The sequence below is a fragment of the Crinia signifera genome, chromosome 12 (assembly GCF_055691185.1).
Source record: "Crinia signifera chromosome 12, ASM5569118v1, whole genome shotgun sequence".
Taxonomy (NCBI): Eukaryota; Metazoa; Chordata; class Amphibia; order Anura; family Myobatrachidae; genus Crinia; species Crinia signifera.
In genome coordinates, this window is record NC_139228.1 from 71,287,295 (window position 1) to 71,304,806 (window position 17,512).

The window sequence follows — 17,512 nt, forward strand, 5'->3', positions numbered from 1 at the left end:
AGCCTAACCCTAACGATCACTTCTTGCAGCCTAACCCTAGCCTTACACAAAGTCATTTTGCTGACAGGACTGTTTGGGCATGCTTGAAAATGACCTAATGTCTGGCCAATATAATAACATTAATCGGATAGCGTTAAGCACTATTACATAACAATTGCTGAACAATAGATTACTTTATAAGAAAGAGAAACTAGAATACCTCGGACAATTACTCACATGACATAGGACATAGGGGGTTATTGTGGTCCACATGCAATGCTGCGATTTTCACAGTGTTGCATGTGGACTAAACGCTGCCTGAAGATCTGCCGGTCAAACCCCCCCTCCCGCACGCTGGGCTGCCCGCACAGCTGCGAATGGGTGTTTTGCCAAAATCGAATGATGTGGAATGTACATGCATATTTCAGGTCACTTAGATATGCATGCACCTTTGACAGGAACAGGGTGGATAGCTGTCATTCCGTGATGTCAGCTGCCCCCTCCCCGCACCCGTGTTCCCATGGGTGAATTCTCCAACCCGCACGGGGGACCCAACAAATTAGAATAAGCCCCATAATGTAATTTACATCTTTTACGGTTATGGAAACTATTACAGAGATTATTGTCACTCTTTAAACTGTCCAATCACAGAGGAGGTGAGGTTTCTGGGCTGGGCTTATCCACAGACCTGATCTAGCACTGTCCAATCACAGAGGAGGTGAGGTTTCTGGGCTGGGCTTATCCACAGACATGATCTGGCACTGTCCTGACCGACCCACTAAATCCTAATAATCCAGCAATCTGCTGAACGGAGAGCTCCATACTCACTTCACAGAAGCCGAGAGCCATAGTACATCTGATGGGCTCATCGGGGTCGTGGCACAGACAGAAGAACGTGGCATACAGCTCTATGTGGAAGTTTTTAGCCCCAACAAACACAACCATGGCCTGAAAGATATGAATGAACGGTTCAGTAAGAGATTACAGGTCATTAAGGTAGACAGACTTCATTACAAAAGAAAACAAAGTGGCCAATTCAGACCCATTCGTTTGGGTCTGAATTCTGCCCTTTCCCCGATGGTAGGGAGCCAGAGGCTTTGGTGAGTTTCGTACACGCCTAACCATTCACTCCAGGAAGGGAGGGACGGGCAGGGGGGCGGCAGCAAGGGAACGGCCAGAGGATTTTTGTCAAGGATGCCGACTCCGGAATACCAAATGTAAGTATGCCAAGGTGGGTTAGGGTAGGGCCGGGGAAGGGACAGTGGGGTTAGGCTCTAGGGGGCAACCAGTGGTATAACAATAGCCCCCGCAGAGGGTGGCTTGGTGGCGGTGGGGGTCTGCAGGAGCTACAGCCCTGCAGATACTTGTCAGCAGTCCCGGCTGTGCATGCTTCTACTGAAAATGACCCTCTAAAAATGGCTACCGCCATTATGATGGATGTTAGAGGAGGCAGTGTCCCTTTTTTGGGAGGGTCATTGCTGAGTTCAGGAGTGACGGACCCGGCGGGGCCAGTGGCTCTTGGAGGAAGGGAGGGGGGAATTTGCGGACACCCTAATGAGCAGGACATGGTGCAGCCCATGACAAGGAGCAGGAGGGGGCGGGGGGCACTTACGGAGCCCGTCAGGATTCACCATATCGGGATACCGGGGTCTGTCTTTTAATACACCGTCCCTGCGAGGTCTAGTATTGGTCTTATCTCTTTACAGCACATACAGTGAATATTCTTAAGTGTGCCCTATATATGGGCTCCCTGGTGCTTTCTTGTGTACCATCTGTCCTCCCCCTTGGCTCCACCCCTCCTCCATCTCCCAGTCCTAGGAGCACTGCAGAAAACTGATGCACACTTCGGTCCCTGGTCTAAAGGTCAACATGGGGTTTTTCACTTTTGTTTGAGCAGACAGGTGCCAACAGGCGGCATTTTCTGCCCTACCATTCACTAGGGCATGGTGGGAGAATAAAACTATGCTCTGCTCTGACCCTATAGCATGGGGAGCACAGCAAGCGATGTGAGGGGACACGGTGCACGGTTTCAATGTCCTCTGATGAAATTCAGGACAAAAAAAGTTAAAAAAAAAACAATGTCAACCTAATGAAGCTGTCAATCTGAGCCCATATTGACCTTGGCTCAAGTCGACCCTCAGTGGTCCACAATAGTGCTGTCGACCCATAACCCCCCCCCCCCCCCCCGGGGAAGCGCATATATTATACACAACATTACATGTTACCCGGCCCCCCCATTGTGTGTTACCCGGATACCGACAAGACACGGAAGCTTCTGACGCCACAGAAACAGACTCACTGGAAAGTTATAGGCACAGTTTTTTCTCACGGCAGAATACTTCTTCTCCAGCTCTATGTTCTGGATCTGGTTGTCATTGTGGCCATTCTCCTGATGGAGACCCAACCTGCAGAGCTTCTTGTAGAATTCAAGGAACCATATCTGCTGATCCTGAGAGAATAGGCCTTAGAGAGAGGAACGAGGCAATGTTACACAATGCGGCCGATAGGACAGTTCTCTCTCATATAAGGGGCTGTCTCTGATATAAGGGGTCTCCTGCAATCTATGTGCCAGATACACTACAAGGACACTACAAACATAAAAAGAGAAAAGAAAGATCACATGCTGGTGCGCTGGGTACACTTTAAAATAGAGGCCCTTATTCTGGTTCACTCACAAAGGCAAATGGACAAAACCATGTGCACTGCAGGTGGGGCAGATGTAACTTGTGCAGAGAGAATTAGATTTGGGTGGGGTTTTACTTCAAAGTGAGATCTATATTGCAGCGTAAAAAGAAAGCAGTCAGTATTTACCCTGCACAGAAACAAAATAACTCACCCAAATCTAATTCTCTCTGCGCCTGTTACATCTCCCCCACCTGCAGTGCACGTGGTTTTGTCCATTTGAGAAGGAATTTGCCTTTGCGAGTGAACCAGAATAAGGGCCACAATACCATTCAGTAGCGAGTTGCAGGTTACCTAATACGTTTTTAGTTGTTTCCACTGTATTCCCAGCCCATACAATCACTAATAGAATCATTCATGTCCATCTAGACCAGTGGTTCCCAACCTGGGGTACTAGTACCCCTGGGGGTACTCTGCAGACTAGTTGGGGGTACTTGGAAATAATATTGATAATGGCGGAAGAAGAAAACGTCTCCCAATGGCATAAGAAGTCTACCATTGACATGGAAACAAGCCACGTTGTGCCATTTCCAGTTCCATCTGCAGCGTCAACAGCGTCTCCTCGTGCTTTTGCCCAACCAGCAATTCACTGAGAGCTACCGGTGAACATCTGCCCCGCACTGACATGGGTGGAAGAAGCATTAATCCTACAGGCGTTAGCTGGAACTCTGGAGACAATACACAGCCAGCGGCCAGACAAAGACGGACCTGATTCCTGACCATATACTAGTCCACGGCTACTCCTTAATATTAGGACACGCACAGGGGCAGGATAAAATGACAGGGGGGGCACCATGATAAAAGAGGGTTTAGGTGGGGGAGGGGCAGTGTTAGTGGTGCCAGTGTACATGCTAAGAGAGCGGCAGAGAGAGGGTGGGAATGGGATTAAAAATAGGCCCTGGCATTTAAAGTATGCAGGCCCACCATGGCGACAAAAGCGAAGGATGTAGTTGTACGCGCGCCGAAGGCGCGCTCTGGAAAAGGGGTGTGGCCACTCAACAAAGGTGTGTCCTTGAGTGTAGTCTACAACACCATACACAACTTCTACACATTATGCAACAAAATACTAGACCCCTTTATACTTCCCCCTTACACATGATGCCAAATGGAATGAAACTAAATTCACATAATGCCACATGGATTGTGTCAAAATTCACATAATGCCACATGGATTGAGCCAAAATTTACATAATGCCACACGGATTGAGCCAAAATTCACATAATGCCAGATGGATTGAGCCAAAATTCACATAATGCCACACGGATTGAGACAAAATTCACATAATGCCACACGGATTGAGCCAAAATTCACATAATGCCACATATATTGAGCCAAAATTCACATAATGCCACACGGATTGAGCCAAAATTCACATAATGCCACAAAGATTAAGCCAAAATTCACAATACGCTTCATAAACAGGGACATTATCCACCAAAGACACGGATTAAACATTTACACCATAATGTCCATTACACGTTCAGTTACACGCCATTATGTCCATTATGATTTATGCCAAACACCATAATGCCTATTAAAAATTATGCTACATAAGTGCTGCTTATCTACATGCTCATTGCCAAGGGTTCCATGCTCATTGCCAGAGGTTCCATGCTCATTGCCAGAGGTTCCATGCTCGTTGCCAAGGGGGAGTACATGCTCGCGGTAAATGGGGGACAGCCGCCTCCAGGCAGAAGTGATAGCCACTGACAGTGACAGAGCCTGGCTGTATTCAGAGCACTGCAGGTACTGGCTATTTGAAATAATACCCCTTTCACACAAGAAAATGCATTCCCAGTTTGGCCCCTTTTACACCAGCCTAGTCCCTGCATTTTCTGGTGTGAGGGGGAGAGAAAACCACCCCTCCCCCGCCCCTTCCCCCTTTAACCAGTTATCTCATTTAACCGGCTATATCTTCGGAAGCAACTGACCCATTTACATGAGTATCATATTTAAGAACTTTTGAGTGGGCTTTGAATGATTTTGGTCCAGTGAAACTGTAACGTTTGGTTCCAGAGTAATCTGCCCTCAAAGAACATGAACAGCCATGAAATTACATTTCAAAAATAAAAAAATTGGTTTACAAGCAATATCTCTGGAACCGATTGACCGATATGGACCAGCCTAGTATCATTTTGAAGGCCCAGCGATTTGGAATTTAATGAGATCAACCCCAAGCTTCTGTGATGCCAGAACGGGAACTGGCAGCCGTCGGAACTGGGTGGGGGTCGGAATTGACGGGTCCCATATTATCCTATCAGGAAAAAAACGTTACAGCTTTGCCAAGTGATATCTCCGGTTCCCGGGGGGCTAGAGACACGGGGCTGGGCTCGTTGGAAAGCCCTGGTCCTCAGCTACACGTGCCCGGGTGCCCCTCCCCTGAATCCGCCACTGGACACGCATACCGCTCACTTCCACTCATAAGTACTGTGGAAAATTCAAATTGAGAGGAGGGGTACTTATAAATGAAAAACCTAATCAAGGGGGTACAGGAGAGAAAAAAGGTTGGGAACCACCGATCTAGACCACAGGATCTCAAACTCGGTCCTCAGAACACCCCACAGTTTTTGTTTTCCAGGTCACCTTTAAAATGTGACAGTTGGTAATACACAGCTCTCCTGCCATTGACCTGGTAAACATGACGTGTTTGGGGGTCCCGAGTCTGAAAACCACCGATCTAGACTCAGCTTGGCAGAGGAAAGACCCCCATTGGTATTGACACGAAGCGTGCGGTACCTTGCAGTCCGTGACAGAGCTTTCCTAAGTGTAAAGACAGAGAAGTGAGGACGGATTCATCTGCTTTAAAGGACTTCTCACAGAAGGACTTCACCATCGGGAGAACGATCTGACTTCTGTCATCTGTGATAAAACAAGACGCACAGCTTATAGTACGATGCTGTACATGGCAATATTGCTGTTATTACAGACTGGAGAAAAGTATCATTACAGGGTACATAGGGGCCCATGTATTATGGATCTCGTATTCAATGCGATCTGGGTGGGATCTTACCATACAGGACTGAATTGCAATATGCGATGCCATTGTCAGCATGTATAAATGGGCACACAATGGGACAGGGGGCCTCTTCCCGGGAGGGGTTCTGGGTGACCCTTTGTCCTCAGAACCCCAAACAGTGCATGTTTTCCAGTTCTCCTCACAGAATCACAGGGAAAGAATTATCTCTGCCTGTGGATCTTTAAAAATGTGTCAGTAAGTAATGAGTGCACCTGTGCTCCTGCTGGGTGACCTGGAAAACATGAACTGTTTGGGGGTCCTGAGGACCGAGTTTGAGTATGTGCTGTAGGGCTTTGGGATTGAAATGAGCCGATTTTGTGGGCCACTCCAAGGGCAGGAAAGCCAGTGACACTGCCTAGAGCATTGATGGCTACGCTTGACACTCCAGCTGTTGTTGAACTACACATCCCTGCTATAGTTTTACTATTTAGCCATGCTAAAACTGATGCAGGGCATCTTGGGATGTGTAGTTCAACAACAGCTGGAGCGTCAAGGTTAGCCATCACTGGCCTAGAGAATATTACTTACAGCAGCACGTTATTTGGTTCCTGGTGGCGGATGGAATGTTCTAATGTACTAACCGCAGCTAACATCATGCACATGGTTTATTACTAATTGTATTTACGTGCAGTAGCATTTTTTATGTCTTCTACCTTTTCTTGGGTCTCCAACTGCCCGTTCTAAACATAGAAAAGGGGACAAGGCCACGCCTGCTTTACCCATGACCACGCCCCTTCTGGACTTTGTACCGATTTTTGCTCTTCAGTATGTGATCCTAATATCGAGCTATCCAATTACAGACCATTTCTACCCTGCGGTAAAACACGTTTCTCATCCAATAACATACGGGAAGTTATCCAGAATCCCCTGTGTTACCGCCCGTTAATGGGTCTCCTGGGGCGGCTTATCTGGAATCCTGCTTCACTCTATCCACGGGATTAATTCGTTAGCTCCGGGGGATCCATTAGCTGCGGTAATTTCCCAATGAGCAATACAGGGCATAACATATAAAACAACCTACAGAGACCTACCGTGGTCGAACATAACTAGTAAATTAACGAGAGTCTCGAAGGCCGCGAGTCGCACGCTGCTCCCCTCATCCCTGGCCAGCTCTATGAGCTCCGGAAGAATGGCAGATTTTGTTAATTCTGTCCTGCAACAAATAACATTGGCACATTACAAACCTATCCACCAGGAAACCATCAAAGGTTTCTCCTGCTTGATAGTCATCCTTGCGCTATGACTGCAAGCCAATCAGAGCCTGGGGGCGGGGCTTTGTGGGAGCATCAGGCGGTGCAGCTCTGCTCTGTTCCGGTCATTAAGATTTATCAGGGACTTTCTACCATCGATGGTGGAGATCCATTTGTTCTCTATCATCAATGGCCAAACTATCTGCTATCAATCATTGATGGTTTATCGATATTGACGGTTGATATCGACTCTAGGGTTGCACCATTCATTTACACTGCCCATCTAAAATGCCGCTTGGTTTCTTTGCCTCATGTTTGCAATGATACATTACATTCAGGGGAGTTCATGTGTTAAAGCGCAGGCGTTGCCCCTAGCAACAAATCAACTATGACATTGTATAGACTGTGCTAGATAAATGATAGAACATATGAGCAACTTCGTCCCTCGATCTGTGTCCAAGGTTTGGTACATCTCCCCCTGTTGCCTGCACTATATACATGGAACTCTATAACAGGGGAGTGAAGGTCACCTGCTCCCAGGACCAGGGGCACTGCAGTAGCACGAAGGTGAATCACGTAACCATGGAGATTGTGAGTGATACTGGGCCCATCATAATCCCACTGCAATCATTTCTCTCCGAGCTATTAAGAGACACTCAGCGGTGAGTCATGAGCAGTGCATAACAGCATTAAGCAACGTGGATGAATGGATATTCTAGAACTGGAATCTGCGCCTTTGTTTGTATCCCGCTGTCTCTTTGTGTCACTACCGGGTCAAGGCGAGTCCCCCTCCTCCTCCTCCTCCATATTCGCAGCATACTGCAGCACAAACACAGCCCACATGTATACACCCCCACATATACTGCACGATTCTGGACTAACGCCTAGGACTTCTGGATTCAGCGGCCGTTGTACGCTACAGAGATGTGGACCTGGGAGCGGACAGCGTAAAGGGCCTTTGCTGGAGCCTGATGGGGCTCCAGCCTCTTACACACAACGGGAGGAATGTAATAGGATGACATCTTTTAGGAATCTAAAATATCGCACCAAATCGCACGAGTGATATTGGGCTGAAAATCGCACATACAGGGCCCGATTCAGAACCACTCGCTAAGCAGCGGTCGTTCACTGCTTAGCGAGCGCCTTAAGGCTGCCTGCCCCCCCCTGCCGAATCCCTTCGTTACCACGTGAGAGGATTAATGCGAACACATGCGACCCTTCGCAAATGAAAGGTGATCTAAACTGACTTTTATTTCCGTCGGAGTCTGCCGAAAAGGCATCGTCGGGCATCGCCCCGCACGAGATCCCAGGGGACTGCCTGGCGTTTTAATGGGGATGCCCGTAATACGGTGGGGGTTCCCCTGATGCCCCGCCCACTGCATGCCCCCCTCCCCTACCCGTGAGAATGCCTAGGCGGGTGTGATACTTGCCGAAGGTATTCGCACAGGGGGGGCTGCCGGTCATGTCAGGGGATCAGGGATTTTTAACATGTTTTAAAAAATCGCAATCCTCCGATCGCCGTGGGAATTGGGGACTTTTTTACAATTTCCGGCAAAAATCGCTGGATGATGCGACTGGATTTGCAGCTGTACGACGATCGGCGATATTTCCGCCAGCCATTCACAGACCTGTACACGGCGGGATCTCGCCAACGGGTTCTGCAAAAACGCACAACAGCGATCAGCTCTGAATAAGCGCATAAATTGGAAACAGTAGAACAAGCCTTTGCTATGAGTAACAGCACTATTACATACCCCCCCCCCCCCCACACACACTTGTTAATATTGCATTATAATGGAGAATAACCTTCATTTCTCTCTTTTAATACTGCATTATGGGTATGGCCTAATTAAAAGACTGATAAGTTTTAATACTTTCTAAAGTCATCCTTTCCTTTAATGAATACTTAACCACATTCATTCCACTAGAGATTACGCTAATTAAAAAAGTAGTGCCTAGAGTTTGCCTGAGGAAGTTCCTTTCTGCAGAACTTAATATATTGCTGCACAGAAAGCCACAGCTGTCAGTAATATTGGTGCGTCAGTTCCTAACTCACCAGCCGGATTCAGACTCTGTATAGACCAGTATACGTCAATCACTGCGGTAATTAAAGAAAAGTGGAAAAATGTCACAGGCATCACATCCTGCTTTGCACTCAGTCACCCACATGTCTGCCTGGCACATACACAGTAGATAGAAGTTATACGTAAATTCTGGGTCTTACAATGGCTCCTGGAAAACTGTATAACTGCCCCTGCTGGATTTCATGGGATGCTACGGAAATAGACGACCTGAAATTGACGACCGCCGCAAAAACACAGGTTTTTTTCCCTTGTGGACCCGGGTGGAGTGGAGGTGTAAAATGGGTTAACCCGTGTCCCTTTACACGGGACCGAGTGCAGTGTAAACTGGTGCGCTGGGTCATCCAACTCAGCTCCCGGGAGGAGGTGAATGGATGCCTGTATGCGGCATCCATTCACCTCTCGGACGGGGGCTGAGGGGGTGCACAGCGGCTGGGGGAAGCCCAGCATGTTACCTTGGTTCTGGGCTTGCCCCCAGCGTGACGATCGGCGGTCCCGGCAGGGTGCTCGGCGGCCCCGGTGCTTGGAGATGATGTAATCTCTAAGCACCGCCCCCATTTACACGGCGAGTCGGCACCACAGTGTAAATGGTGCAAATCCCGAATCCAACCTGGCTTGGATCCGTGTTTCAAAGACAGGATCGGATCCAGGATTTGGGTGTAAAAGGGGTATTACAAATGCGTCCTCATACATCTAGCCTCAATATGCAGGGTGAAATCCCTGGCATTAGTCAGCCGCCAGATCCCGCGAAAATCTGCTAATAACAGGCATCTTTCTTTGTCCAAAAATGCATCTTGGTCGTAACGCAATGTGGCTACGATGCATTTCGGCATAAAAGAAGCCAGGGGCTGGAAGATTCCCATTTAACCTAGCGTGCCAAGAGGCGCTGTTTGATGTTTTTGAAGTCAAGATGTATGAAGACATATCTACCTAGAAGAGGGGTGAAATAGAATGGTCTTCATTTAGGCCAGCGATTTTTCAACCTTTTTCAAGTCGCGGCACATCATACAATATTTTTAAATTGCCATGGCACTCCATTAGACCCCCACATGGAAAAACACATTTGCCCCCACGGGGGAAGAAAAAACCATTGGCCCCCATGTGAAAAACAATCACACTGGTCCCCACAGGTAACAAAAATAAAATATATTGGCCCTCACATGAAAACAAGAAACCACTGAATAACAGTTGAGCTGGTGGTGGTTTTTAAGACACATCTCTACACTCTCTGCTCTCTTTAAACTTCTTACTTAGTCTCTGGGGAACACAAATTCTCTTTCTAGAGACACTTCTGCAAATAAGAATCGCAGGGAAAAGGAATCAACCTCTTAAGAGCTGACCCTGAAGTCAGATACAATTTCCCTTGAACTCCCCCTGTACCTTCCCGGGAGTAATTCCATCCGATTTGGTATTCTGGTGTATTTCTTGCATAAGATATATCGAATGCGATTGATCAAGCCAATATAATTCACATGAGTTATATCTTATGGTATGCAATTGTACCATGAGATCTATCTGATGGGCTGGATAAGGGGGCTAGGGGGGGCTGGAAATGCCAGTCAAACTTCCTGCGATAAATTGCATGCGATATATCGCATGCACAAAAAGCACTCCATTTTCCATCTGATTCTATGTGATTCCGTTCAATCAACGGTGCAGTTCGAGCGATCTAGAGGCACCTGTCCGACACTTACGGGACCACGCATTGGATCAGATGGAAAACACGTCCGTTTTTCCACTTTACTAACGATATATCAGCCTGAATCGTGCAAAATCGTTGTAGTGTATGGGGGCCTTTACACTCCAGCTGCACCCATTTTCAGTAAATAAAACATATACAGTATGTCATATGTGTAATGTTCAATTTGGCGCCACCATGGCAAAATCCATAAACAGGAGTGTGGGGTAACTGGGACTTTATTACACATACATCTTTTGATTTTGAAGGTTTGTTTTACATTGGACAAAGCCCCTATAAATGCACTAATCTACCATAGAGACACTGAGAAATCACCTTACAATAGTGCAGAACAAGATGACGGCAGCCAGAGTTGGAGTAAAATCAGGAACTTTTTAGCAGTGGAAGGACACTAAAAATGAATCAATGAACTGCGTTGGAACAGTGGGGAAGCGCCTATTAAGCTAATACCTGCAGAATCTTACTTGGAATTGTTTTTGGACATCATTCGTAGGTTATACTGTATCGATCTCTGTATCGTAGGGGTGTGGTATAGGGTTCCGACAGTCGGGATACCGACAGTCATTAGCCCGACATCGGGATCACGACTGGGCAGACTCAGACAGCATGGCGAGCACAACAAAGCCCCTCGCTGAGCTCGCCACGCTGAGGGCACAGTGGCTCGCTACACTCGCCACCTATTCTATTCTCCCTCTATGGGGGTCATGGACCCACATGAGGGAGAATAGCCGGTGGCCGCCGGTGTAAATGACGTTGGGTAAATGACTGTCGGGACCCCGTCTGGCACCTGTATCGTAGGCATATTATGGCAATAACTGAACATCACTCCTGTCCTAGATGCAGCTCTCAGAGGGCTGAATTACTGCACTGTTTATGGGCATGTCCAGTAATAAGGGGATTGTGGACCAAAGTATGGGATTATATTAATCGCTATTTAGTTAATTGTCTACCTCTAACCGGGCAAAGGGCCTTATTCTGGTCCGTTGGTATGGACCAGAACATTCGCACAGGGACCGATGGTGGGCTTATGCGCATGCACTGGGTACGTGCAGCCCACGACGAACAGTCTGTTGGCTGGGCGCACGCACCCAAGGCTGCAGCCGGGGGGGCGTGGGGAGTGAGCGTATAGTTGCGCCTATGGGAACGCCCAACGCTCCCATGTAAATGCTGGGCGTTCCCATGGTTTATCGGCCCGTGACATCAGTGCCAGAGTCCGGCAGATGACATCACCGGATGTGAGCTGCCCGCCCACTTCCTCCCAAGGCTGCACGCATATGTAAGTGACTTGAGAGCCATTTTTATACGCGTGCACTTTGGCTATCATTCGATGGTCGCCAACCCTCGAATGATGTGATGTTCCCCTGCAGCCTGTGATTGGATGTGATTGGGGTGGGGGGGGGTTGTTGGTGCCGAATATTGGGGGTTATTCTGGTTGACTCGCAAGGCTGCAAGTTCGCTTTGCGGGTCAATCACAATAACCCCCAATATTCAGCATCTCAAATAGCCCATGGAGTAAGGAACCTGGGATAGCTATCGGCTATAGCTAAGACATATATCCTGTGTATTCGGCCCATACAGCCTGTTTCCCTCTTTTTACACATATTATAGCTTTATAAAGGACAGGTCAGAGACTCGTTACACAAGAAGAGATTTACGGAGAGGATTTTTGAGACATGGGAAAGTTGCATTGAGATCCTCACCCAGCAAGGAACACATTTTGAAGTGTTTTAGGAACAGGCTATAGGCTATACCACAATGGTCCACATTTTAAGTATACCCATGCTTGACCACAGGTGAGTTGTTGGTACTGCAGTCAATTTGATTTAACCATCTGTGCTGAGCCATAGCTATACTTAAAACCGTTGGTGTGCCTTGAGCACTGTTTTTGGGAACCAATATGCCAGGGGTGGGGAACCTTTTTTGTGCCAAGGGCCATTTGTATGGGGAATTTTTTTTTCGGGGGCCATATGTAAAAGTTTCTCTTACAAATTGTCCTGCTGCAGCCGCCCCACGCTGCCGCGGCTGCCGCTGACTAGGACTGACAGTCTCCGGCTGCTGTTGATTAAGAGGAATCTCATGAGAACTACCGACCTCTTGCAAGAATTCCCCTGTACTTGACTCCTGGCAAAGCCGCCATGCCGGTGGCCGGGCCACTCAGACCGCATACGGCCCCCGGGTCTGAGGTTCCCCACCCCTGCTCTATGCTGTGGTAAAAAGCTCATGCCTACTACAAGACCCCATTGATCTCCTCACCGATGATTACATCATGGCTAATGTTTGCCTTTGTGACCTTTTTCTTTTTTTCTGTTTTTCCCAGGGCAGGGTAGATCCACTGAGCACTCCATCAACTGCCGCCCGGCACTGCCCCTGGCAACCCAGCTGTGTGTGGCGTGAGGTTAGCAAGGTCACGCCGCACACAGCCGGGGGAAGGAGGCAGGGCCAGACGGCAGCTGAAGCTGAGCGCAGCACTGATCTCATCGCTCAGCGGCGCTGCCCGGCAGGAGGGAGCGCAGGCGTGGGCACTCCGGAGAATTTTCCGGGTTTGCCAATCTGCACACTGGAGCGTAACACGGAAAATTCTCTGGAGTACCAGGGAAGGGGTTGAAGTAGCGGCTACTTATTAGTCATTATTTGGTTGATAGGCGCAGTCCTTTTGTGTAATCTAGATGGAGCAATGGGTGTGATTCCTTCAATCCTGGAAACGTCATATTTTATGCTTACCCTATGCCTTGAGCAATGTATTCCAGCTGGCGACACATACACGAGCGGACTTCATACTCTACGTCCTGACACAAAGATTCCACTAGGGGGAATATGTCTCGCTTCACTCTGCAATAGAAGGTAAACAAGGCGGATTGTTAGTAAATAACTGCAGGATTCTGCATGCTACCAGACCAAACTCTCCGGCCAAGATAACAACGTCCGTTTCGCTGCTCTGTGAGTTACATGCCATATACTCATACGCACACTATCAGCTTCTATAATACAGCCTGGTGCATCATGAGACCCCACCATTAATCCCCCCCATCTAAACGCACACAAGTCTCAGCCACCTCCCGGCCACCGCACAGGGACGGGCAAACATGTAGAAGACGCTTCTCGGTGCATGCGTCTGAAATCGCTACCAGATGCATGCACAGTGCAGGCATGGGTGATTGAGTCGACACCTGAAGGTCGACAGGGTTAAGGTCAACACCTGAAATAGGTTGACGTGGCTAAGGTCGACATGGTTGGAAGGTCGACACAAGCATTAGGCCAACAATGGGAAGGTCGACAGTCAAAATGTCGCCATGAGGTTTTCACATTTTTGCCCCGAATGTCGACACAGTCGACATGGGCACCGCCAAGGTGTACCGCTGCGCTCGCCAAGCTTCCAACACGGTGCCTCGCTGCGCTCTGCACACTATTTCATTCTCCCACCGCGCCGTATTAGATGGTAGGGCATGAAATATCGTCTGCCGGCACATGTCGGCTCAAAAAAAAAAACATGGAAAAATCATGTCGACCCAAATCCAAATCTCTCTGCACATGTTTCCCCCCCCCCCCCCTGCAGTGTAGCATGGTTTTGACCAGTTGAGAAGGAATTGGCCTTTGCGAGTGAACCAGAATAAGGGCCATTCTCCGGGATTTCCCTCCCTGCTTCTAAATCTTAGCAGCAGAGCATTTAGTAAGTGTGAGTGCTGCAGTTAGTATCACACTGCCTGAGGGTGTACACAGATACTTACATGTGTGCTTCAAACTTGTTCGCTACTTTCCCGAGGATTTTACAGCTATTGAGACGAGACTGTAACGTCTGTGACAGTTGTGTTTTGGACACAAGTGGATTTAAAATCTGAACAGAGAAAACAAAGAGGGTAATGAAGCAAAGGAAGTAAAATATATCTATGACACAAATATCGACACACTAAAACCGTTAACCCTCTTGCGTAGATCATAGTGCAACCTAACATGAAATAAAACTGGACATGGTTAGCATTGCTGCCTCAGAGCGCTGAGGTCATGGGTTCAATTCCCGCCATGGCCATAACTGTGTGGAGTTTGTATATCCTCCCCGCGCTTGTGTGGGTTTCCTCCGGGTAGTCCGGGCTCATCCTACAATCCAAAAATATACTGGTAGGTAACAAAATTAACCCTAGAAAGAATGTGTGTGCGTGTACATGTGGTAGGGAATATAGAGTGTAAGCTCCAATGGGGCAGGGACTGGTGTGAATGTTCAGATATTCTCTGTAAAGCGCTGCGGGATATGTGTGCGCTATATAAATAACTGGTAATAAAAAGACATCTTTGCATTGTGTATTCTATCCTTATGCGTTAGAAATCAGAGTGCTGTAGTACCTTAGTGTAACCTGTAGATGTCCCTGTTACAGCTGTCTATAAATGTCCAATTTACATCACACGATGCAATAGGATTATTATAACAAAAATGTTAATTCCAATAACAATACATGTATTTACGGAAAATGTTTGTATCAGCTGTAGGCGGGCTTATCCCTATTTAGCAAGAAGGTCAGCAAATGTTATTTTTGAGTATCACCGGAATTCGCATCCTTGCAAATCAACCAGAATAACCCCCAATGTGCATCATTGACACACACACACATATAAACATTTCACATTATCCATTATGTACATCCAAGGGGCAGCCAAGCAGAGACAGAGCCGACGGCATTTCACATACGGTGCAGGCCACAAGCCAATCGAAGCTTGTGGCCCAACAGCCAATCAGGAACCGCTGTTGTGGCTGCTCTTGATTGGCTGCTAGTCCTGGAGTTCTTGCGACTGTCTATGTGTTCAAAATCCCACCACCACTCTTTCTGCCTGGCTGCCACCAGGTGCCCCAGCTGCAATCAGCTGGTATTACCGATCAACACAGTTGCCACCCAGGCCCCCTGTCTGGTACGCCAAGGCCCACAATAAACCCCCCGGGCTGCAGCTGGACATTATTATTATTATTATTATTGTTTATTTATATGGTGCCACAAGGGTTCCGCAGCGCCTGACAATACATAGACGAGCAAAGAACAATTCAAGAAAGATTGTGATTTACAGACAAATGCAAATTAGAACAAGTACATAGTAAATTAAAAAAACAGTTGCAACAGCGGGCACTGAGGCAATTATAACAGTGGCAGAGATATATTCTAAGAAAAGCACACGAGGAGAGAGGGCCCTGCTCGTCAGAGCTTACATTCTAAAGGAACATGTAGTTCCATGACAGCTGGTATGCCATAACTTTCTTATTTATTGGTAAATTATGCAAATAACCAGGTTTTCACCCATATGCTGGCCCAGCCAATGTTCTCACTTAACTCTGCGTTTCCCAGGCAGAAGCAGTCGATGCCAGAGACACATACTGATAGAGTGTAATGGAATAATGGGATGGTCACCCAGCAACCTGCACCCTACAGTGTCTCGGAGAAAGGAACCGGTTACTGTACAATAAATATGCCGCTCTGATTTGCATTGCAGATTGTCTGCGCTAGGACTGCCAGTTACCAAGGAGTGAACAGCACTCAGATTGTTAAGTACTTGCCAATTTACTAACATAATTCACTTGTCTTGGAAGACATCTCTGGTCTGTTCTGTGAATATACAGAGAATGAAGAACTGTTTTTCTTTTACGCTTGTCAGCATTAAAGGGACGCGGTAGAAAGATGAAGGTAGAAATACAATAGGTCGACCATTAAAGGTTGACAGGGCTTGGTCGGACGTTTTCACAAAAACATTAGGGAAAGTCGGCAGTCAAAAGGTTGACATGAGTTTTTCCCGTTATTTTGTCCGGAATTTCAAAGTAAGTCGACATGGACACCGTATCAGTGCACCGCGCCCCCTTGCTACGCTCGGAACACTGTGATATTCACCCTCCACGCCCTAGTGGATGGTAAGGTATGAAATAACGCCTGTCGACAAAAGTCGGCTAAAGTGACCTTTTGACCTTCCCATTGCCGACCTAATGCTTGTGTAGACCTTCAGACGCTGTCCACCTATTCCATGTGTCGACCCAAGCCCTGTGCACCTTTAGTGGATGACCTAATGTATGTCAACCTTCACACTGTCGACCTAGTGACCGTGTCGCCTCCTGTGTACCCAGCTTTAATCTCCGGTTTGCATACAGCTGAACAATGCAAATGATACGTTTAGACACAATTATCACGGACATACAGTAAAGGGAAACATTGAAAAAATATGTTTCAAAAAGATTTAGCATCTCTGGGGGGTATTTAATCCCGGTCCTTCAATCTATGGAGAGTATACGTCCCAACAGCCGTGACCCTGGCCCGTTTTGGTTTTGCTCGCCTGCATCAGCGAAAGGAGGGCGTGTCCGCGTAAACTACCGTGGATCGCCGAGATCCAGCCGTGATAGCGACAATCCGCAGCCGTTCTGGGCTAAACGGACCTGACAGCTTTTAAAGTGGGGCCCGTTCTGTCAATCGGGTTGGGATCATTTGGTCTATAGCATGATGGTCGCCATTCATTAGGTCGACACCCTTAGGTCGACATGGGAAAATGTCGACGTGGTTATAGGTTCAACAATGTCTAGGTTGACAGTGAAAAGGTCGACATGGGGCTTTTCACTGTTTTTTCACCTGAATGTCAACACAGTCGACATGGACACAGTTTAAAGTGCACTCGCGATGCATCGGGCACATTATTTTATTCTCCCACCACCAGTGGCGGAACTTGTGAGTGGTGGGCCCAGGTGCAAAAGTATAATTTAGGCCCCGCACCAGTGGGTGACAAGGGTACAAGCTGCTTGTCTGGGCAGCAATGGGCCCCTTGGGCATGAAATACCGCCTGTCGGCACAAATCCAGTGAAAAACACCCTGTCGACCTTATTACTGTTGACCTAGACACTGTCGAACT

General features: G+C 47.7%; 1 protein-coding gene across 5 annotated transcripts in view; it reads right to left on the reverse strand.

Moving 5' to 3' along the window:
- PPP4R4 (protein phosphatase 4 regulatory subunit 4) overlaps positions 1 to 17,512 on the reverse strand; it is a 116,684-nt gene that overhangs the window by 15,000 nt on the left and 84,172 nt on the right. For all 5 annotated transcript variants that reach the window (XM_083166900.1, XM_083166898.1, XM_083166902.1 and 2 more), the window contains 6 exons: positions 14,374 to 14,480; positions 13,370 to 13,477; positions 6,710 to 6,831; positions 5,399 to 5,521; positions 2,279 to 2,442; positions 808 to 927 (listed from right to left, as the gene is read on the reverse strand). In XM_083166900.1, the coding sequence (XP_083023026.1) occupies positions 808 to 927; positions 2,279 to 2,442; positions 5,399 to 5,521; positions 6,710 to 6,831; positions 13,370 to 13,477; positions 14,374 to 14,480 (744 nt within the window). The remainder of the gene's footprint in view (positions 1 to 807; positions 928 to 2,278; positions 2,443 to 5,398; positions 5,522 to 6,709; positions 6,832 to 13,369; positions 13,478 to 14,373; positions 14,481 to 17,512) is intronic.